Source organism: Pleurodeles waltl, chromosome 9, assembly GCF_031143425.1.
Source record: "Pleurodeles waltl isolate 20211129_DDA chromosome 9, aPleWal1.hap1.20221129, whole genome shotgun sequence".
NCBI classification, from domain to species: domain Eukaryota; kingdom Metazoa; phylum Chordata; class Amphibia; order Caudata; family Salamandridae; genus Pleurodeles; species Pleurodeles waltl.
This window is the reverse complement of record NC_090448.1, coordinates 142,139,375-142,162,817: the sequence shown is the minus strand read 5'-3', so window position 1 is coordinate 142,162,817 and position 23,443 is coordinate 142,139,375. Positions and strand designations below refer to the sequence as shown.

Sequence of the window (23,443 nt, the reverse complement as noted above, 5' to 3'; positions counted from 1 at the left end):
ATTTCAATTTAGCATGGTGCATCACATAAATACCTCAACTAACCTCTAATTAGCATTGGCATGTGGGGCTTCATGCAAAACGAATTTAGTCAACACAAATTTAGAAAACTTCTAGCTTGGGCCCTGTCAAAATAAGCAGTTGGTACCTAAGAAGGAAAACGCAATTCATAATACAATTATCCTTTCATATTTACCAAATACAAACAGCATTCAAGGAAAAATCTTTGTCCTTCAGGTACCAGTTCGATCAGCATGGGGCAGATTTCAAAGGGGCAAAGTTACAGCAAGTTTCCTTGCAGCAGCAAGGAGAATGGGGCAAAAGTTACTGCATGGACAAGACGGGGCAAAATTAAAGTTAAAGTCTCTAGGGTGAGAATTCTTAAAGTCTCTCTCTTCGACAGAGAAAAGGCATCAAAAGGTCATTTAAAATGGCGTCCTGCTTCAAAATGGCATCAAAGAAAATGGCTGACTTCTCTTTGTCCAGTGGGTTTAAGTAAGAAACGTTCCAAATTCTTCAGGGTCTTCCATTGGAGGGTTCATAGGGTGGCTTCCTTTTGACCAATGAATAGTGTCTTTCTCTTAGTACTCATTTATGCATAAGGTGTCCTTGGAGCCTTGGAACACAAGTTGCAACAAAGTTTGCAAATTATTTCTATATCAGAGTCTTTATTGTCTGCACCTGCAGAAGCTGACCTTGCTTCAAAGGGGATGAAACTAGCCTAGAACGAAACCTTGAGATAAGTGTATTAGTCATTTCTACTGGAAAAAAAACCTTAAAGTAAAATATACGTTTTTTTAATACAAGTGAAAACCATGCAGTTAAATTTGAGACCAGGCAAACTAGGTCAAAGCCTCTGCTAAATTTAAGCTAAGCATAAAACAGTTTCAACAAGAATCATAGAATACATTTGCAGTTATGACGGATTACTACATTTATCGATTCTTCATGATTAATTAAGCTCGTTTATAATAATGGCAAACTACCTTGTGGGCACATTTTCATACGTACATTATTTTTCTTTACTAAAATCACACTACCTTATACGATTTTGTTACATGATATATGAATATTTGTTAGTCTTTCTTTTTCTGCTTCATCAGCATGTACTATAAAATGCATTCTGACAGTTTACACACAACAATTTCCTGTTAAGCGGTCAAGATTGCTGAGTAATAAAAAATAGATTGACTGCAGGGATTGATTAGTTCAAGTACCCCACCATCAATTGTTGATGTCCTAAATGCGAAAGGTATGCCCAGAAGTTGATGCCATGCTCGCTGTGTCAGAGGATTTAATTTGCACTTCAGTGATATGGTCCTACAAGACCTAACTAGTCTGGGTTTTGCGAGTTCCCATCTAAAGAGGGACTGGCCTGGCAGTTAGAAATTGGCTGTTCCAAAGGAACCCGACCATGTTTGATTTGCATATGGATACCCCCTTAGTGGCGCAAAAGCGATTAATCTGTGATGGCTGAGATTAATTCAAGCATTCCACCTATCATTTTTTTGATCCTTCAGGCTTAGTTAGTTACATGCTTGCCACAGATAGTTGTGTGATCTGAAGTTCAACAGTTCAGATCCAAGCCAACTCAGCATTTCACCCCTTCATAGTCTGCTAAATTGTGTACCGTTAAGTTGAGTAATGGTAAACTCTTAATTAAACAGCATAAATAATAAAAAATACATTTTCTTCTCGATGAATATAATAGTGGATGCATTTTTTTTTTTTTTTTTTTTTAACCGTTAGGGTTTCTTCAGTCTGGATAATGATTACTTCTAAAGCTTGCTAAACTGTTGTAGTTCCTATTGCTGCCAGTAAGGCCTTTTTGTATGAAAAAGCACATTTACTGCTGGACTACATATTTTACTGTACACACCATTTAGGACACGTATACCCACATTATGTGTAGGCTGATGTATGGCTCCTCTTTAATAAATCAGAGACACTAGCCGAGTATTTATTTGGTCTAACTGTACTGTTTTTTCTTTTGTGGCCTTTTTAAGCACATCTCTCACACTATAAAACAACAAATTTCTGTACCATTTTGAGAAGGGAATGAGGTCGAATTGAGCTGGGGCACTGATAGTCACCATGAACTTATTATTGACTATGGTTGGCTGTAGTCCAAAGTCATTAATCTGAAATCTATCTGCAGCACCTATGCGGAATCTCCTCATTCTGCGCTGGGCCTTAGTCAACTGTGAAAAATAGTGGTTACTTAAAGTTTTTCTTAGCGTGTCACATACCACCCAGGATAACCATTGTAGCCAGAAAATTGTTGTACTACCAGTTCACATCTATGTGTCAATAGAGTTGGTGATTTCCAAAGTTCTTCCAAACTGTGTTTCTTTTGATGTGTCCTACTTAAGGCACTAAAATTACTTTTCCCAATTAGCTTAAGTAAAATTGGTTGAAACTGAGAGTAGCTGCACTTGTGCAGAGTACTTAAATCAATATGAACGGCATTTTCATAAGCACTGTACAAGGGCAATGCCATATACTTTGGACAAGATATATACTTTAACAAAGTCACAGCTTTGATTGCTTAATAGCTTCATTTATCATAATGCTAGTGAAATTACTATTGTTAATTAGCACTTGTAATTACTGCTAACTTGTACTGCAGAAAGAGGAGGGCATTTAAAAATATGGACATGTGTTGGAGAGAGAAGTTAGAGTGGTGTTCCTGTGTTGAGACCTTTTAGATAGCCCTGCTGCAACAGCACCATGAGGAACTCTGGGACCTTCTGTGAAAACAAAGTTAGTTAACCAGATTTTTTTTTCTTGGTGGATAATGTGCTTCTGGTAACTTGGCTCACTAGGCAAGCAAGTGAGAAGTTGTAATAACTGTTTGCTCCCACGTTTTTGTTTTACTTCAGATGATGTTGTTTAGGGGATGAGCAAGATTGGCCTCGTCTGGCAGTCCAACCATTTTATTCAAGCCTAGGTTCCTGTTTTGGATGAGTTTAATTTCAGATGATTAATCAGCATCCAGCAGTCGATCTCTCGGAGCCAGTGCTCTAGGCCAGAGGTGTTTTATATCTATTGGGTGTTCTAACTTGAGGAAGGTTGAGTCATTGGTGCAGTTGTATCTGGTGAAGATGAAGGATTTGATGATGTCTGGGAGCATGCTGATGTAGGTGCTGAAAAGTAAAACCGAGAAGGAGGAACCTTGAAAAACACCTGACTCAAGGTAGAAAGGAGCTGGTAAGCAGAAAAGGATTTGGATAATGCTTGAGCTGTCAGATAGGTCAGACAAGATCTACTTTAGGGGATGCTTCTGTTCCTGTTAAGGAGCAAGGAGGTCTTGATGGTTGTTAGTCTTGCCAAGGTCTTTGGATAACCCATGATAGAGTTGTTTCACTTCTGTTTTGCATTGAGTTGGCTAGGTTCTAGTCACGAGTCAAAGTTTCAATAAATCAATTCTTGCTCAATCCTTCATAGCTTTGCTGACAAGCAGTTAGGCGTCACTTACCAGGCATGTGTGTAACGCATTTAATATCACCAAAGCAGTAAATAAGTAAGACACAACACACAATAAAAATCCAACACCAATATATAAAAATAGAGAATATGTGTATCTTAAAAATTACCAAAAATCCAATATAGGGAATTTTTAAAGATTGAAAGTGAAAAGCGCGAACCACAGCAATCTGGTTGCACCTGACTGGTACAAAGTCAAACTTTAAGGCGACCACAATAGAGCATGGGTTGGCTACACTAAGCTGTAGGCCTCTGTCAAAATTTTACCTTAGCACTTTTTTTTTTCTCTACGTCTAGCGAGTCTCCTGGGCAGGCCAGACTGCTTTTTGTCAACAGTGGCTTGTTTCAGCAGAAGGCCTAAATGATTCCTGGAGGTATTAGTTCCCGGCAGCAGCGAAGAACTCCAGAGCTTCAGCAGGGAAAACCTGAATTTCAGGCCAAGTTGCAGTTTGCCATCACCGGCTTGACTCTTGACGACGGGTCGGTCAGCTTACGGATTTTTCCCCCAAAAAATTCTTCAAATGATACCAAACTTCTGGAGCTTCTTTCAGGAGGTCCTGAGGGGAGATTTTATTTTGGGGGGGAACTCACCCCTGACCAGTGGGGTGCAGGGGGACACCCTCTGCCTCCCTCCATCAACGCCACCCTGCCCCCCAGGGGAGCGTGGCTAAATTTCCCCAACACTCCCCCTCCAGCCCCCCTCCCAATTCAATTTCAGGGGGTTCCATCTGGCTGGGGGTGCAGGAAGTGGCGTTTGGCCTGGTTTCTGTGCTGTTTGTCTTTCTCCCTTTGAAGACCAGTTTTGTTACCCAGCCCCCTTCCTGTTCTGGGATCTGCAGGCAGCAGATGTCCTCCCACCAGATGTTGCCTTTGTCTCAGTTCAGGCCACTTCACCCCTCATCAGAGTTGCTGGTGCTTGGCTCAGCAGTCAAAGGCTGAGCGATCAGAAGTGACTGCTACCGGGCTGATTTTAGATAAATTTAGGTAAGTAGCTCTAAAGCTACTATCCTGTACTAGTTATAATAAATCAAACCTTGGCAAGTTGTGGGATTTATTTTAGCTTATTATTTTAACAATTTGAATGACTGTTGTAGCTCATTCTTGTCACAATTTAGACTTTATTGAAGTTTATTAAAGTCTTCTCGTGTAAGCCTATGGATCTAGCAGCACTACAGTGGGGAAAAGTGAAATTGGCAGTTTCTCTCTCACCAGGGCATATAAATCATCTTTCATAATGTCTCTGCTTATTACTACAATTCACCCTACCCTTGAGGCACCAACAGTAAACCTTAGGGGTGACCTATGTAAAAAAAAAAGGTACCTTAAGACTTTGGAAGTACTTCTAATTCCAAAGTTGAATTTAGACTTAGTTTTATTTTAAAGGCTGTCTGCAAGGCAGGGCTGGCTTTTAAAATGATAGCAGGCACCACAGCATTTCACACGGGGATTAAATCTACAGGGCTCTAAAATTACATGCCCTAATATATACCAGGGACTTAAAGGTAGGTTGTCAGTACCATTTGTAATACCACCTAATTACCATATACCTTTTATACAGAATACAGGCCCTGGGAATGGTTAGCAGTGCCCAGGGCATGATCTGAATCAGAAAGCCAGCATCTAATAGTCCAAATCACGGCAAAAAGTGTGTGGGGGGGGGCAGGGCAGGGCAATCAGCAAAACACCTGTTTTCTAACACTACTTGTGGGGAGAAGAGTGCGCCAAGGGTATTTCCAGCTGACTGTGTTGGCCTGAAGGCAAGTGGCGAGACGTTGAGAGCCTCTGGGTTCCACAAAAAGGATCCATCATGTTTGGGTCTCCGATTTGGTGGCTCAAACCTTAAGTCCAGGTTGCCCAGAATAGAGAGATTGTTGTTGCTAATGGTGGTGTGGGAGGACGTAATGAGTAAACGCATTGGTGAGTGTTTGTTTATTTGTAACTGCATAGCACATGAACTGTGACTCACATTTGTCATTGAAAAAGTCTTATAAATTTGTGGTTAAGAAGCTTGTAAATGATTAGCCTTCCACATGTCTTCTTGGGGCAAAGTCTGGGGCGATACTGTGGGATGACCATGTGATGCAGCATCATCTCAGAGCCATGTTTTGGTAATGAATAAAATGTGTGTGTGTGTGTATATATATATATATATATATATATATATATATATATATATATATATAATCTGTTGGTTGTAGAGTATTGGGCTCATGACATGGAGGCGGGATGGAGGACCATGGGCAAGCTTGTTGTAGGACTTTCAAGATGTGGAAAACAAACCTGATTGCGCTAAAAGGCCAATAGAGAAAGTACAGTGGGTTGCTTAGTAGTTATGGAGAGACCAGAACTGTTAGGAGGAGGAGGCTTGGCTGCCAGGCCTTGCGACCAACCACTGCCGTGCACGGCCTTTGGTGGGGGTTGAAATAAGTACAGTAATTAAAGTTACTTTGCGCTAAAAAAAAAAACAGAAATTCACTGGGGAAAAAAGGTTACAGGGATGTTAGTTAAGTTCTGAATTTACATGCCCATGCATGACAAGGGCGCAAGTTAAAGTTACCTCAGGGCGCGAGTTATAATTACTTGAAAGACCTCTAACTGCTGAATTTCTATGGTTTTGTACGAGTAAGTTCAGAACCTAACTATATATTTGTCCAGAAATATCTCATTCTAAGTAGGTCATATATCAAAGCCTAAACTATCTCTCCCTCTCACTTTCTCTCTTTTACCCACTCACACACCCACTCAGACCCTTAATATCTCTCTCTCTCTCTCTCTCTCTCTCTCTCTCTCTCTCTCTCTCTCTGTCTCTGTCTCTGTCTCTGTCTCTGTCTCTGTGTCTGTGTCTCTCTCTCTCTCTCTCTCCTTTCTGTCTTTCACCCAGAGAGGTTGCGGCCAACTTCCGCCATGCAAGCTCCAAGGCTGTGCACAGCATGGGGCTGGGTGGCTAGGGGAGTTGGCTGCAGGCCAGCCCTAAAGGACAACCCCAGCTATCCACAGGCAGAGGCCCTGCACAGTGCAATGTTGTGTGCCAACCGCTGCAGCGCACAGCCAAAGGCCATGCATGGCGGTGGTTGGATTAACGTATAGTGATGAAAATTACTATAGGTTTAAAAAAAAAAACATAGAAACTCGCTGGGAAAAAAAACGGAGGTTATAGTTAGGTTCTGAAATTTACTCGTACAAAACCATAGAAATTCAGCCGTAGAGTTCTTTCAAGTAACTATAATTCGCGCCCTAAGGTAACTATAACTCGTGCCTCCGCCAGGCACAGTTAAATACTCCACATACTATATCTTTGATGACATTTTCTAGCCCATCTTTCATATTATCACTGGAACATTTGCAACAACAAGTCATTGATGGAGATAAGATGAACTGCCCAATAGTACCCCAGTTCGTCGGGCAAGGCGATACCCCTGATATAGGATTTTCTTTGTAGAGTCCACAACTCCATGCTGAGATGCACCCCACTCCACAGTGGCATCCTTACCTCTTTATCAGCTTTGTTAAGCCACTTCTCTGGATTGTGCAATTTGTGTTCTGAAGGCAGAATAGCAGCTTGGGGGGGGGGGTAATCATCTTTAAGATAACAGCCTTCCCGAGAAGAGTCAGAAGCAGTTTATGCTACCTCTCTGCATCTTCCCAAAATTTACTATACACCCTCTCAAATTTCTATCATGAATGGCCAGATATTTAAAAATATGTTTCTACCTGTGACCTGCCATGGAGGGCGACAATCTCAGTTTTACCGTAATGTTGAAACTATAGACTTTCCCCAGTTATTTTGATAACATAGTTACCCCCAAATGTCCTTATAGTCTGAAAGATCATTTGGATCATGGCATACATCAATGACATAGAGGAGGATGTTGTGTGCGTAAAGGGAAATTTTCTCCTTCACGGAGGCTGCTGTATAGACCCAAAATCCCTGGATAGTGAAGCGATCCCTGATCCTATTTACCTTGACCATCGAGGCTTGATAATAGAGTGCAACCTATCGAGGACCAAACTCAAATTTCACCAAAGTTTGTCGCAATTAGGGTCAATTTATCAAGTCGGAGGTTTTTTCCACGCCTAGCAATAGAAAGACACGGAGTGGTGTCCCTACTACCTATGCCAGCCAGCTATATAGTCTCTGCAAATTGAGTCAGGTGGATCTTCCTGGCATAAACCCTGATTGGGCACCATGTATCAGCAAGGTAATGACCTTTAACAGCTTGGTAGCTAGAACAGTGGCAAGCACCTTAGCTTCCACATTTAGTAGGAAGATCGGGCGGTGTGAGTCAATCTAGGCTTTGGTTTGCCCTCCTTATGTATTACTTTGATAGTTGCACATTGTATGTCAGGTGGCAACGCCCCCTGATCTCTTGCTTCACGGATCATATTTGGGAGATGGAGACTTAATGTAGCGTATCACTTAACGAACTCTGCTGTGAGGCCATTAGAACCCTTGTCTTCTCTGGTTTTAGCCCCACAATGGTAGTCTGAGTTTCAGGGATCATTGCCCCCCTTCAACTTCATTTGGTCCTCTGCGTAGAGGACCAGGCTTGTTACAGTAGCTAGAAAGTGCCTAATTTGATCGGAATTCGGGAACGGAGGCGCCCTATTGAATGCAACATAATAGCAAGCAAATTCTCCAACTATCTGGGAGTCCATATTGTATGTTTCTCCCCTGGGTGTTGTGATGTTACCCACCAAACACGCTTCAGCCTCCTTCCTTCTAACCCATGCCAGCAATTTACCTGCTTAGACACCTACCGTCAACTTTATGACATGGGTGACAAACTGAGACCGCCGTACCGTTCCCTGGACCAGATCCCGATATTCCGTCCGCAACACCTTAAGTTGTTGGTGTATCTGCAGAGTAGGTTGGCGCCAGTGTGTAACCTCCAGGGTTGTCATCTGGCACGCAAGTTTCTTCACCTGCTATATTTCACATGGCTTTTTTTGTGCAAGGTCCCGGAGAACCACTTCATATGTCTCCCAGAGTGTTTGAGTGGAGTTAACTGAACCCTCATTTTCAGAGAAGTAGAACTACGTATCCTTTATGTAATTCGCAAGCGAAGTAAGTTTCTTGCAAATCCCAGGCATTCTTCTTCGGTCTCTGCTGATACCAGTCACCGCCTCCTCCCCACCGAAACCCAGAACGAGAATGATCCGTTAGTCCTTGTGCCATATAGTCAGCCCTGGTCACTGTCCCCTCTTTGCCTGCCAGGGCAAATATAATCACACCTGGGTTAGACTCCATGAGCCCCCAAATAACAGTAGTAGTCCATCACCTCAAAGTGTCAATGCCTCCACATGTCGGTGAGTCCCAGCGTGGCCACAAAGCACACCAAGAGTGTCTCGCGGGTTCGGATCGCATCCTGCCTGGTACGGTCTATAATGTGTATGGAAGATCTTTCCAGCAGCAAATAGGCCACCTTGTCCAGTGTGGGAGCCTGAAGGCAGGGAGGTGCATATACACTAACCAAAGTAATAACTGGGCTACTCCACATCCCCTGTCCCGCTGCATATGGACAGCTTGGGTCAATCCACATCCTGGTGACCTGAGATGTTTTCTTTACCAGGACAGCCCTTCCCCTGGATCCAGTTGTGAAGCTCACATGAGCCAGGGTAGTCTATGCCACCCCCTACCAATGAACAAACACTGAGTCCCCCTCAGGTGAGTTTCCTGGAGCAGGACCACATCAGGTTTATGTCTATTTATGTATTGTCACTAATTCCCGTTTCACGTTATTTCCCATGTCATTCACATTGTAGGACAGGCCTGAGAAGTGTGTGGCCTCTGAGGGGGTTATCCTATGCTGTGACCATCAATGCAAGCCCCTAACCCCCCCCCTTCAATAATCAAAAGTCCTCTTGGTCATCAGGCACTCTGCTGGCCAGTTCAAGGTCAGAAGTAGCATCATCTGAGCCGCAACCCAGATCGTCCTTCGTCATCTGCCGGGCCGACAACTCTTTACCAGCAAGAGCTGGCTCGCATGTGGAATGCCTGCCCCTCCAAGTTTGTTGACCACCTATCCACCCACCACACCCCCCTGGGGTCTAGCCCTTCCTTTCCCAGTCTCCACTTTCTTTCTATTTTTCTGGATGGAGGACTAAAGTTAAGGCCGTGCCCCTAGCTCGCCACGGTTGGGAGTCCCCTTCCACTCTCCCTGCGACGGCTGGGGTCTCTTCTCGATCCAGTCCGGGAATAGCATGATAGTGGATGTGTCATATTTGATAACACCCCCCTTCCTGGGGGGTGTTACATCTCTTTCCCGGTAGTTCGAGAAGCATGCTATGATATTGGGGGGTGCGGGGGGGGGCAGGAGGGACAACCAGGTGTTCGGCCGGCCAGAGAGTCCTGTGTACCCATTCAAGTACAAAACATGTGGAAACATTTGCAGCTGTGAAGGTGGAACAGAGCCACTGTTCCCAAAAAGCAATCATATTGGTACCCCTCAACTCCTTCTGGCACCCCCAACACCGCTGGGTCAGATTGTTGCATCAGGCCTTGTTCTCCACATCATCAACACTTCAGGCCAGGTCCTTAGTGATTGCCCTCACTTCTGCCAGGTCTTTCCTGAGGGAGCGGCTCGTATCTTCGATTTCAGACACTCTAACCTCTTCGGCCATTACATGATCTGCCACATTTCGGAGATCTTGCCTCAAGAGTTACCTTTGACCGGATTTCACCAATCTCTTGTTCATCTGCAGGGGTGGAGGGGGGGTTACTACTTTAGTAAATCTATCTATTTTGCCCTGGAGGGTTGTTTAGGATCTTTATATTCGGCCATGTCGGGAAAGAATAGACAGTGGGTTGCCAATTGTGTCCCACAGTATCACGACTGACATCTAGAGGGGGGACACCCACGATGAGCTCTCCAGTCCATAAGAGCAGTCACTGTGAATACCAAGTGCCCCCAGCTAGCAGACTCCGTTCAGTCAGAGCCCACTTTCTGTCCCCCCTCCCTCTGCCCCACATCCAGGGCCTTTCTCTGGAGGGGGGGGAGGGTTGTCTCCATTTGTCCAGATGCAGACTGCGCCTCACAGGCTGCTGTTTGGGTCAATGTCTCACTGTCCCTTGATGTCAAAAACAGGGCTCTAAGTCCATGCGGCACCTTCTGCACCCAGGTTCACACCTAGTGCTCCCAAGATCTGGATTTGCCAGCATCTGATGCAGGTCTCCAGGACTCTAGACCTACCCCACCCCACCCCTCCAAGCAAAAGCAGAGTACATGTGGGCTAGTCTTCGGGGCCGCTCACCGGCCCTCACACAGTTCCCAGCTGCCCCATTGGCCAACACCGGACAAAGTGGAGTATAGAAGGGTAGGAGGGGACCAGTTAATCCACTTGTTGCCAGATAGAGTCCTAGGTGCCGAAGTCTCCGTCCGGGGTTCAGCCTAATCAGCTTCCTTCTGAGGGCACCACACCAAAGGACCCCTGTACCAGCCGCAGCTCGGCTCACGGGTCCCACCTCTTACCAGCCCCCCATCTCTTCATGAACACTTGCCTATGTCTGTTGGGGGAGCCCCCTGTCTGATCACTGCATCCACTACCTTCCACTTGGCACCCCCAAGCCTCCCCTACTGGCAGTCAGGGAAAAGCCACCACTGCCACTTCAGCCATGCACAAAGCCTCCTGGCGTCATTTATAATAGTTTAAGCTACCATCCTCTGTGGCACACCTCAGCAGTCGGACACCTCGGGCATTGAAACTCAGATCAGCATGTGCCTCCACCATTCCCTGGCATAATCAGAGTGGTTTGGGGGAGTGGGGTCGAGTGGTCTGGGGGATGCAGGACAGAGTCAGGGTGTAATGGGCAGACACTGAGCTCTGAGAGTCTACGACTAGCCCAGCATCTTGCAGGCCATACCCCCAGTAGCTTTTATTTCTTGGGTTGTAGTTAAGAGCGCAGGTACAAACCCACTAGAAGATACAGGTTACCTCAGCAACATGTTAATTAACAACAACTTAACAACTTCAACCATAGCAGAGATAAAGTTTACTTGAAGGCAATTAATTTACCTGTACTCGGTTGTTTATGATCTGATTCCGCCCTTAGAGCAAGGGATTCTGAGGTCATTCGTTTTTGCAGAGAATGTATAGGGAGCAAAGGTTTGATCCAAAGACCTTTAACAGGTCCAAACAGTGAAGAATCCCTTAACCTCTCACTCTTTTATTTGGACACCATGGCAGTAGAGGTTAAGAGGGCTGGCACTAAAGGTTAAGAGGGCTGGCATTAAAGGTCACATGAGTAGTTATGTGGCTGCTTTTGCAGTTAATTTAAGGGTAGTGCTAGAGCTCCAAGGGAGGGGAGGGGGGGATGCACAGGAGAGCGGGACAATGAATTTGTCACTGTCCAGTGAGGGCCACCAGTGGTGGTAAATACCAACTGGAGGGAGAGCAGTTGTAAGGGCAATCAGCCAGAAACAATACTCTATTCAGGCAAGTACAAAGCACACATTGACATGCCTAAGTTTAGGCACAGGTAACAAGAATAAAGTATTGTCAGCACTACGACCGATAAATGTATTCTCAGTCTTTCCTTCGTAGCTGAATGCTTTAGCAGTGATTTTGCACAAGACCGTTCTTGGGCACAGATCACCAGTTTGAAAGCCGGTTCTTCCAGGTTAATGTTGAGAGATTGTCCAAGGCAGGTCATGTGATTCTGTTAGTGACTTCTCAACTACCGGTATCGTTGAAGAAGTGGGCAGGTGAAGAGGAGACTGAAGTCTGGGGAGCACAGAATGGGGGACCAGAAGGTAGGGCCTGAGGGAGTTCAGGCTTAGAGTGGTGTAGCAGATCTAAAGAAAAAAAAAAACAATAATAAATTGAGTGCAGACTACGTTGAAAAAAACTAGAAACGGCCTTTGAGTAAAGTAAGTTAAAGCAGTCCCAAATGAAGCGCAAAATAGGAATGTAGTGCTGCAAGTGGCACAAATACTGTTTAGTCAGTTATACCTTACCGAAGCTTAAAGTGACTCCTCAAAAACACCTCTTCTCGTACAGTGTGTCAGTTTAAGATCTATGTACTGGCCTGTTGTATTGATGAAGTGGCTTATGTATGTCTGTGCTGGAGATCTGTTTGTTTCCTGTGTAAAATACCAAATGTTACAGTAATTAAGTGTTCACTATTCATGACAATCGCATTTTATTGAATGAAGCAGGGGATTGCCTGAAATTGAACAAAATTGAGAGGTGTATTCTTAATTCATAAAAGAAGTGCATTCTTAACTTGCGTACATCTTGTTCCTCTAATGCAGGCCACCTGGATATCCACGCCGCAGGATGGGTCGAATTAATCACATGGGTGGAGGTCCTACTCCCCCACCAATGGCGGGAGGTGGATGAGGAAGGTATTTATAAATGTACAATATTCACTATGCCTGTTAGTTTATTATTGTTTTAAGGCACTATTGAGTCTTTTGCTTGTTTCTTTTCAATTTTTCAGCCTTCGTTTGATTTAGTGTTAGTAGTAACTTGAATGTTTTTTATGTACAGCTCTGTATCCATTACACAGTTGTTCACATTACTGAAACATCCACTTCAATAGAAATTTACAAATCTCAGTATACTCAGAAGGATGAAGTACTATGCTTACTTTTCAAGCTGAAACAGTTGATTATTTAGCAGTACAAAGGAAGATACTGTGGCTAAAATGGGCTTAATTGAATGTCTTTCTGTAGTCTTACTATGTATGTGAAGTAGGCTGCAATGATATCTGAAAGCAATTCACCTTGCTGCGGTTTATATTCCGTTCATTACACTATAATGAAGTGATATCACAACAGTAGATTATTCTTGCCTTAAATAGCCACCCAAGCATTGCTTCTTCAATACTGCCTTTTACTATTGGTAGTATTAACAATAACATTACAACAAGTAATAATGTTAATGTATTGCTACTGTAGTAATGGCAACCATTCTAGTAAGCAGGACCAGTAGTTGTTGTACTGCTATCAGGAGTAGCAGTATTCGTACCAGTGGTAGTAACACTAGTAATTGTTGAAATAGGATTAGTAAAATTAGAAGTGTTAACACTTGGACTACTGCTAGAGTCTGTTCTGTTATTAATGGTATGGTCACTGTCGGACCTGGCCCTTTTTGCATGGTCATCCCCAAACATTTTGCCTCCTATTTGTTTCTGCCCTGTTTTTGTTGGCTTTAGGACTCTGGGCACTTTACAACTGCTAACCAGTGCTAAAGTGCATATGTTCTCTGTGTAAATTGTATTGGTGATTGGCTTTTCCATGACTGGCATGTTAAATATTTTAGTAAGTCCCTAGTAAAGTGCACTAGAGGTGACCAGGGCCTGTAAATCAAATGCTACTAGTAGGCCTGCAGCATTGGTTGTGTCACCCACATGAGTAGCCCTGTAAACATTGCTCAGACCTGCCACTGCAGTGTCTGTGTGTGCCGTTTTAAACTGCCTATTCGACCTGGCAAGTATATCCAAGGCAGCCCTAAGGTAGACCCTAGGTAGCCCCGTGGGCAGGGTGCAGTGTATGTTCAAGGTGGGACATGTACTGATGCGTTTCACATTCCCCAACTGTGAAATACTGCCAAATTAGTGTTTCACTGTTGCAAGGCCTATCCGTCTCATAGGTTTAAATATCTTTTAAGTGTAGTTTCCCTTTGGGAGCAGATAGAGATTTGGAGTTTGGGGTCTCAGAACTCCCAATTTAAAAATACCTCTTTTGGTAAAGTTGGTTTTTAGATTGTCAGTTTGAAAATGCCACTTGTGGAAAGTGGGCATTTTCTTGCTTAAGCCATTCTGTGACTCTGCCTGTTTGTGTATTCCCTGTCTGGGTCAGACGTACAGTTGAGCTGTTTGTGAATTTACACTAGACAGTGACACAAAGGGAGCTGTTGTGTAGCCTTCATATCCTGATGGGTCATTTGGGGTAGAGTGGAGGGAGGAGCTGACACATACACCTGAATGTACTGTGCCTTCCCTCACACAATACAGTCTCCAAACCCCTGGTTTGTTTCTTGGGCCAGGCCTGGACAAGGCAGGATCTTGTGAACAACTGAGACTTTCCTTTTACGTTTGCCTACTTGAAAGGCAGTAAGCGGTATAATTAGTGGACCCAAAACCCCAGATTTTCACATTACTTCTGGAACCAAGAGGAACTTCTGCCAAGGAGAAGAGGAGGAGTACTGTCCCTTTGCCTGTGGCTGTGCTTTGTTGGGTTGGCCTGCAGTTGCTGCTTCTGCCTGAAAGAGGACAAAGACTGGACTTTGTTGTATATTCCAACTTGTGAAGTTTCTCCAAGGGCTTGGACTGAGCGTACCACCTGTTCCGAGGTCTCAGGTCCATCAAAGACTTCCTCTGCCAGCACCTGGACTCTCTGAGAATCCTACACATCTTTGCTCCTGAAGAACCGTCCTGTAAGCTGTTGCCGAGTGCCCATATACAGTGTCTGTTTTTTTGTTTTTTCCAATAGGATAACATTAGGGCACCAGAGGCTGAAAAGAACCTCTGCACCTACAATCCTCAGTGCCTCCCAAAGTTAACAGTTGGTTCTGCTTTGGACCTTGCCCCATACTTACCTTAACTCCAGTAGAATAGTCCTGTAGGTCGTTGCTAAGTGCCCGAATGCAGTACATGTTAACACCACCCCCCCACCCCCCTCCAATAGGATAACATTGGGCACTCGGTGCTGAAAAGCAGCTCTGCACACAGACGCCCCAGTGCCTCCCAAAGTGACCTGTTGGTGCTGCTTTGGACCTTACCTTAGGTCCAAAAGATTGGTCATGTAAGCCACTGTTAAGTACCAGGATGTTTTCCCCTCATAGGATAACATTACCGCTCCAAAAATTGCACTGTTAACATTGGAAAACTGTAAAAGTTCTTAACTTGAAAAGTACTCACCCAATTCCGATTACCTTGGTATTAAAATGTATATAAAAGTATGTATTATTTTTAAAAATTGGTGTTGGATTTCTTTGAGTGTGTCTCTCACCTACTGCCTGTGTGTGTGCAATACATGCTTAGCACTACCCTCGGATACGCCCAACTGCTTCCCCACACCACCACAAAACAAAGCATTTGGTGCCTCAGTAATTCCTTTGAGATTTGCTTAGACTCTTTAAAGAGGGTACCTCTTTTTGGTCCACAAGATAAGGAGGCAGCTTCCTACAATTGGCCTCTCATTCCTCTTTTTAAACCGGAGGTTGTCTTCTGCCAGAATCAGAATAGACAAATTCACACCAGCTTCTAACATCACTAACATGCATGCAATACCTCCAATGGGCCAAACTGTGAAACGTCAAGTCTGGGAAAAGCTGAACTGAGTCTTAAGCAGTTCTTGCACTGCTGAGGGGGAAATTTTTTTTTTTTAAATGTAGACATACATTTTGCCAGATCTGCACAGCTGCATAAGGAGCTCACTGGCCCAGGCACAGCACTAGGAATATGGGTGGATTAGTGGACTGTATTGGGTAGGAACAGATTACTAGAAAGGGCACACAGAGGGTCTAAAAAGGGCTTCACAGGCCTTCTACTAAAGTCATGCTAGTATAAGCAATAACTGTTAGAAATGGGGTCTCTGGTTGGAAGTCATTTTGAACTCTGTCCAAGCAGGGACTCTCACGACAAGCCCTGCTCACCCCCTTGGTAGCTTGGCACAAGCAGTCAGGCTTAACTCAAAGGCAATGTTTAAAGTATTTGTGCCAACACAAACAGTAATACAGTAAAAATACTACAAAATGGACACCACACCAGTTTAGAAAAATAGCCAATATTGATCTAAATCAAACAAGTAAAGTTATGAATTTTTAAACTAACAGAATCTTACTCCGTAGAAAACAATGGAAACGTTGTTACACAAAGTACCTGGTTTGCGTAAAAAATAAAGCTGCACAAGCGTGGGTGCGTTGGAAAAGACATCGATGCGTTGATTCCTTCCTCTCAAGTGAGGCCATGCATTGTTTCTTCTCTGGTCGGGTAGGCGATGCATTGTTTTTCTCGCGTTGATGTACGGACAGAGCCCCTTGGGTCCATGCAGGTTCACGATGATTTTGACGCCCAGCGATTTTGCGTGCGAAATCCGGCTGTACGGTGATGGAAAACCACGCTATGTGGGGGTTGCGGCGATTTTAGCAGCCACAAGCAGGTGTTGCGTCGTTTCTCCAGCCGTGATGCAGGTGGTGCATTGATTTTAGCCGCGAGGCAGGCGCGAAGCAGGCGGCGCATCGATTTTCCAGCAACGTTGCAGATGGTGCATCAAAATTTTCCCCGCACGCCTCCTGTGTGGATTTCCACCTTGGTTCCACCACCTTCACCTTTCAAGTGCCCAGGGACTGAATAGGACACCAGCTGTCAGGGTAGGACTCTCAGCAGAGAGTCCAGGTGCTGGCAGGGTAATTCTTTGATGGCCCTAAGACTTCAACAACTGGAGGCAGGCTCAATTCAAGCCCTTGGAGATTCTCCACAAGCAAGGAATGCACAACAAAGTCCAGTCTTTGTCCCTTTTCACAGGCAGAATCAGTAACTGCAGGATAGCTCCACAAAGCACAGCCACAGGCAGGGCAGCACTTCTACTCCGCTCTTCTCCTTTGCAGAGGTTCCTCTTGATTCCAGAATTGATCTAATTTTCAGGGGTTTGGGGTGCTCTTTTTATCCCCCTTTCTGCATTTGAAGTTGGCCTACTTCAAAGCAAAGTCTCTCTTGTTTGTGAGATCCTGCCTTGCCCAGGCCAGGCCCCAGACACACACCAGGGGGGTTGGAGACTGCATTGTGTGAGGGCAGTCACGGCCCATTCAGGTGTAAGTGACCACTCCTCCCCTCCTAGCACAGATGGCTCATCAGGATATGCAGGCTACACCCCAGGTGCCTCTGTCTAGAGAGAGGTGCACACAGCCCAACTGTCAAACTAACCCAGGTAGGGAATCTGCAAGCAGGCAGACTCACAGAATGGTTTAAGCAAGAAAATGCCTATTTCTAAAAGTGCCATTTTCAAACACACAATCTCAAAACCAACTTTACTAAAAAATTTATTTATAAATTGTGAGTTCAGAGACCCCAAACTCCACATGTCTATCTGCTCCCAAAGGGAATCTACTACGCTTTAATCATATTTATGGACAGCCCCCATGTTAACCTCTGAGAGAGATAGGCCTTGCAACAGTGAAAAACGAATTTGGCAGTATTTCACTGTCAGGACATATAAAACACAGTAATATATGTCCTACCGTACACATAGTCTGCACCCTGCCCATGGGGCTACCTAGGGCCTACCTTAGGGGTGTCTTTCCTGTAAGAAAAGGGAAGGTTTAGGCCTGGCAAGTGGGTATACTTGCCAAGTCGAATTGGCAGTTTAAAACTGCACACACAGACACTGCTGTGGCAAATCTGAGCCATGTTTACAGATCTATCAATGTGGGTGGCACAACCAGTGCTGCAGGCCCGCTAGTAGCATTTGATTTACAGGCCCTGGGCACCTCTAGTGCACTGTACTAGGGACTTACCAGTAAATTAAATATGCCAATCATGGAAATCCAATGGAACATACATTTTACATAGGAGCTCTGGCACTTTAGCACTGGATAGCAGTGGGAAAGTGCCCAGAGTAACAAAAACAGCAAAAACAGAGTCCAGCACATATCAGTGACCTGGGAAACAGAGACAAAAAGTTAGGGGAGACCACGCCAAGGATGCCAAGTCTAACAAGTTTACTGGTCAGTTCTGCTATGTATTAAGGAGAGAACACACTTGCTCCTTTACACTGGTTAACAGTGGTGAAGTGCACAGAGTCCTAAGGCCTAGATGAACAAATTCAGCAAAATGTGGTGGACAAAATCAAAAGGTTTGGAGATGACACCCACTGTTTAAACAGCATGGTGTGGACACCCATGTTGCTAGCGTTACTGACATTCAAGGAATGTTGTAAATTCTTGAACCACACAACTGGTTCGAGAGTACCCAGAGAATAAAGTAGCAGAGATCCATTAAATCTTTCATTCTCTTCTTGCCACAGACCGTTTAAAGTATTCATAGTCCATCTCCTGCCCCATTATTCAGATATTACCTCGCGCTAGACTTTTTGAAACAAGCACAGACGCTCCTCAGGCAAGGAGCCATAAATCTAGTTTTACAACCCAAAACCCCCATCTTGGGTCTCTGTGCCATAGGTGTCCTTCAAATTGTTAGGTATGCCTACATAAGAGAGAGAGGTCATCAGCTGCAATGCTTAGATTTGCCTGCCTCAATGTCCCCTTCTGTTAAAGAATGTGTTTGGCTTCTTTGGTGGGTGTCCTACTCGTTCTTTCATAACACCTTCCCATGAGTCTGGAAGTGGAGACCATGGTCGTTGAAGTAAATACGGGCTACGGACTCTCCTCATCTCTTGGCCATTAGGCTTCCTATGTCAAGTAATTGCTCTGCCAGCACTGAGATCCATGTATGGAGAGAGTGAGGCAGGATTACTTTCTCAAAGCCAGTGGGTGCCTCAAAAAGTTTGAATGGGTGCGGTCGCACATGCACTTAAAATATAAGATAAACTATTTTAAAATATATATATATATATATATATATATATATATATATATATATATATATACACACATACATACACACCCATGCTTGCACCTGATGGAGCAAACAGCCCACAAATCTGGCGGAAGCAGGACTAATATCTGGAGATACTTATTCCACTTTGGGGCAATAACCTGCAAATTGAGCCACGAAGGCAAATTTAAAAGGCATTTTTTACATTAAAAAGTTACTAGGAGATTATTATTTTTATTTGTACAACTCTATTAACCGGGGTTCATTATTGTAGGAAGTTGGCTCTGTATGTGCTATTTCAAAGTAAGGAATAGCATGCACAGAGTCCAAGGGTTCCCCTTAGAGGTAAAATAGTGGTAAAAATAGATAATACTAATGCTCTATTTTGTGGTAGTGTGGTCGAGCAGTAGGCTTATCCAAGGAGTAGTGTTAAGCATTTGTTGTACATACACATAGACAATAAATGAGGTACACACACTCAGAGACAAATCCAGCCAATAGGTTTTTATATAGAAAAATATCTTTTCTTAGTTTATTTTAAGAACCACAGGTTCAAATTCTACATGTAATATCTCATTCGAAAGGTATTGCAGGTAAGTACTTTAGGAACTTCAAATCATCAAAATTGCATGTATACTTTTCAAGTTATTGACAAATAGCTGTTTTAAAAGTGGACACTTAGTGCAATTTTCACAGTTCCTAGGGGAGGTAAGTATTTGTTAGGTTAACCAGGTAAGTAAGACACTTACAGGGCTTAGTTCTTGGTCCAAGGTAGCCCACCGTTGGGGGTTCAGAGCAACCCCAAAGTCACCACACCAGCAGCTCAGGGCCGGTCAGGTGCAGAGTTCCAAGTGGTGCCCAAAACGCATAGGCTAGAATGGAGAGAAGGGGGTGCCCCGGTTCCGGTCTGCTTGCAGGTAAGTACCCGCGTCTTCGGAGGGCAGACCAGGGGGGTTTTGTAGGGCACCGGGGGGGACACAAGCCCACACAGAAATTTCACCCTCAGCGGCGCGGGGGCGGCCGGGTGCAGTGTAGAAACAAGCGTCGGGTTCGCAATGTTAGTCTATGAGAGATCTCGGGATCTCTTCAGCGCTGCAGGCAGGCAAGGGGGGAATTCCTCGGGGAAACCTCCACTTGGGCAAGGGGGAGGGACTCCTGGGGGTCACTTCTCCAGTGAAAGTCCGGTCCTTCAGGTCCTGGGGGCTGCGGGTGCAGGGTCTCTCCCAGGCGTCGGGACTTTAGGTTCAAAGAGTCGCGGTCAGGGGAAGCCTCGGGATTCCCTCTGCAGGCGGCGCTGTGGGGGCTCAGGGGGGACAGGTTTTGGTACTCACAGTATCAGAGTAGTCCTGGGGTCCCTCCTGAGGTGTTGGATCTCCACCAGCCGAGTCGGGGTCGCCGGGTGCAGTGTTGCAAGTCTCACGCTTCTTGCGGGGAGCTTGCAGGGTTCTTTCAAGGCTGCTGGAAACAAAGTTGCAGCCTTTCTTGGAGCAGGTCCGCTGTCCTCAGGAGTTTCTTGTCTTTTCGAAGCAGGGGCAGTCCTCAGAGGATGCCGAGGTCGCTGGTCCCTTTGGAAGGCGTCGCTGGAGCAGGATCTTTGGAAGGCAGGAGACAGGCCGGTGAGTTTCTGGAGCCAAGGCAGTTGTCGTCTTCTGGTCTTCCGCTGCAGGGGTTTTCAGCTGGGCAGTCCTTCTTCTTGTAGTTGCAGGAATCTAATTTTCTAAGGTTCAGGGTAGCCCTTAAATACTAAATTTAAGGGCGTGTTTAGGTCTGGGGGGTTAGTAGCCAATGGCTACTAGCCCTGAGGGTGGGTACACCCTCTTTGTGCCTCCTCCCAAGGGGAGGGGGTCACAATCCTAACCCTATTGGGGGAATCCTCCATCTGCAAGATGGAGGATTTCTAAAAGTCAGAGTCACCTCAGCTCAGGACACCTTAGGGGCTGTCCTGACTGGCCAGTGACTCCTCCTTGTAGCTTTCTTTGTTCCCTCCAGCCTTGCCGCCAAAAGTGGGGGCCGTGGCCGGAGGGGGCGGGCAACTCCACTAAGCTGGAGTGCCCTGCTGGGCTGTGACAAAGGGGTGAGCCTTTGAGGCTCACCGCCAGGTGTCACAGCTCCTGCCTGGGGGAGGTGTTAGCATCTCCACCCAGTGCAGGCTTTGTTACTGGCCTCAGAGTGACAAAGGCACTCTCCCCATGGGGCCAGCAACATGTCTCTGGTGTGGCAGGCTGCTGGAACTAGTCAGCCTACACAGACAGTCAGTTAAGTTTCAGGGGGCACCTCTAAGGTGCCCTCTGGGGTGTGTTTTGCAATAAAATGTACACTGGCATCAGTGTGCATTTATTGTGCTGAGAAGTTTGATACCAAACTTCCCAGTTTTCAGTGTAGCCATTATGGTGCTGTGGAGTTCGTGTTTGACAGACTCCCAGACCATATACTCTTATGGCTACCCTGCACTTACAATGTCTAAGGTTTTGTTTAGACACTGTAGGGGTACCATGCTCATGCACTGGTACCCTCACCTATGGTATAGTGCACCCTGCCTTAGGGCTGTAAGGCCTGCTAGAGGGGTGTCTTACCTATACTGCATAGGCAGTGAGAGGCTGGCATGGCACCCTGAGGGGAGTGCCATGTCGACTTACTCATTTTGTTCTCACTAGTACACACAGGCTTGTAAGCAGTGTGTCTGTGCTGAGTGAGGGGTCTCTAGGGTGGCATAAGACATGCTGCAGCCCTTAGAGACCTTCCTTGGCATCAGGGCCCATGGTACTAGAAGTACCAGTTACAAGGGACTTATCTGAATGCCAGGGTGTGCCAATTGTGGATACAATGGTACATTTTAGGTGAAGGAACACTGGTGCTGGGGCCTGGTTAGCAGGGTCCCAGCACTCTTCTCAGTCAAGTCAGCATCAGTATCAGGCAAAAAGTGGGGGGTAACTGCAACAGGGAGCCATTTCTTTACAATTATAATAACTCCTTCAGCATCAGTTCTCACAGAAAGTGAAAAGTGTTGGGTGTAGTCTGTAGAGCAAGATTAATGGTGTCAGAACGGTGTGTCCCTCAGTTTTTGTATGGTGTTTTAATTTTAGTTGTAACCATGTATTTGTTACTAAACAAATCACTCTGTATATGTGTTATTGAATGTTATGCCATGTAGCTGGGTGGCAGTTATGCAGTTATCAATAGTTTGGCACCTAAATGTCATGTTTGAAATGTCTGGTGGTTGCACTTTGTGACTGACAGTTTTGAGTACTTAATTTGCAGAACAAGATCTTATTGCGGATATGATGTGTTATTTTCCTTTGGTTCAAAATTTGGACTGATTGTTGTAGTCTTTAAATTTATACATGGGTGCTTTGATTCTGTTAAAGTAGTAGTTTATTTAACTAATAAACGTGGTAAAACAGTTTTCGTTTTTGAATTAGTCATAAAGGATTAATCACATTATAGTAATAAATTCAATATTTTGCCCTCTAGGTAAATGCCTGTTCTTCGAAACGGGCAGCTGGATTTGCACATTTGCACGTAAGGCTGAACAATATACAAGAATGAAGAGGAAGACCCTAAATCCGACGTAGCAAATGTGCATGTCAAATCTGAAATTGCTCTGTTGTTTAACAGATTCATGACATTGTACTGGGAATTCCTTTGTTTTAGGATCCAGTGTAATAGAAAAGCAAGTGTATAATTGTACATGTTTACTTGTCCATTGGCAGTTCAACCAAATGTCTGTCAGCCTGGCAGAACCATGTTGACTTTTCACAATAGACAGATTCACTGGTCCTGTTGAAATACGTAACTAAAATGTCTCTTTATCTTGGAGCCTGCTTCACTCTTGGCTGCATGTCCAAGGAACAGGTGAGCAGCAACTCTGATCTTTCTTTTGGAGCATTGCTCTAAATCACCCATATTCATGAACTGGGAAGACCGGAATCCTATCGTTTTTAGGCTTCCCTTTGTTTCATATACAGGATTGAGGTTTCTGACTGGTAAAATGTATCTAGTGTGACTGGACTGCATCTTGAAGCATTTTTGTATAGTTTGTGAACATTTTACTATGTCTAAAATTATTAGCAAATATTTTGATTGTGATATTGACTCATGTCTTTTTTTTTTTTTTTTCTAAAGAGAATAATTGCTTTACTAATATTTCTTACTTCATCACTGTTTATTTACGGTCTACCTTACCTTAACCATTGTGCAGCTCTAGAAGCTTAAACCAGAACACATTTTCTATAAATTCACATATACCTTCCTCATCCATGTGAAAGTCTGATATGCCGAGTAAAACATGCTTTTTCAACAGCAGCAAGCTATCATTTAACTTCTCGGTGTGTTACGCTGCTTCAACAAAGAGTTCTAATAAACAACTAGAATGCTGACATTCTACATTCATGACATAAGTGAGTATAGTGAGTGCTATATTGCTTAAATAGGTGCTGTTGAATTGAGAGTTTTATACAGAG

General features: G+C 44.6%; 1 protein-coding gene across 1 annotated transcript in view; it reads left to right on the top strand.

The window, feature by feature from the left end:
- The window catches only part of SELENOK (selenoprotein K), a 48,158-nt gene extending 25,089 nt beyond the window's left edge, over positions 1-23,069 (top strand). The window contains exons 4-5 of the mRNA XM_069206445.1: positions 12,736-12,828; positions 22,455-23,069. Of these exons, the coding sequence (XP_069062546.1) occupies positions 12,736-12,828; positions 22,455-22,458 (97 nt within the window). The 3' untranslated portion in view covers positions 22,459-23,069. The remainder of the gene's footprint in view (positions 1-12,735; positions 12,829-22,454) is intronic.
- The last annotated feature ends 374 nt before the right edge of the window (positions 23,070-23,443 follow it).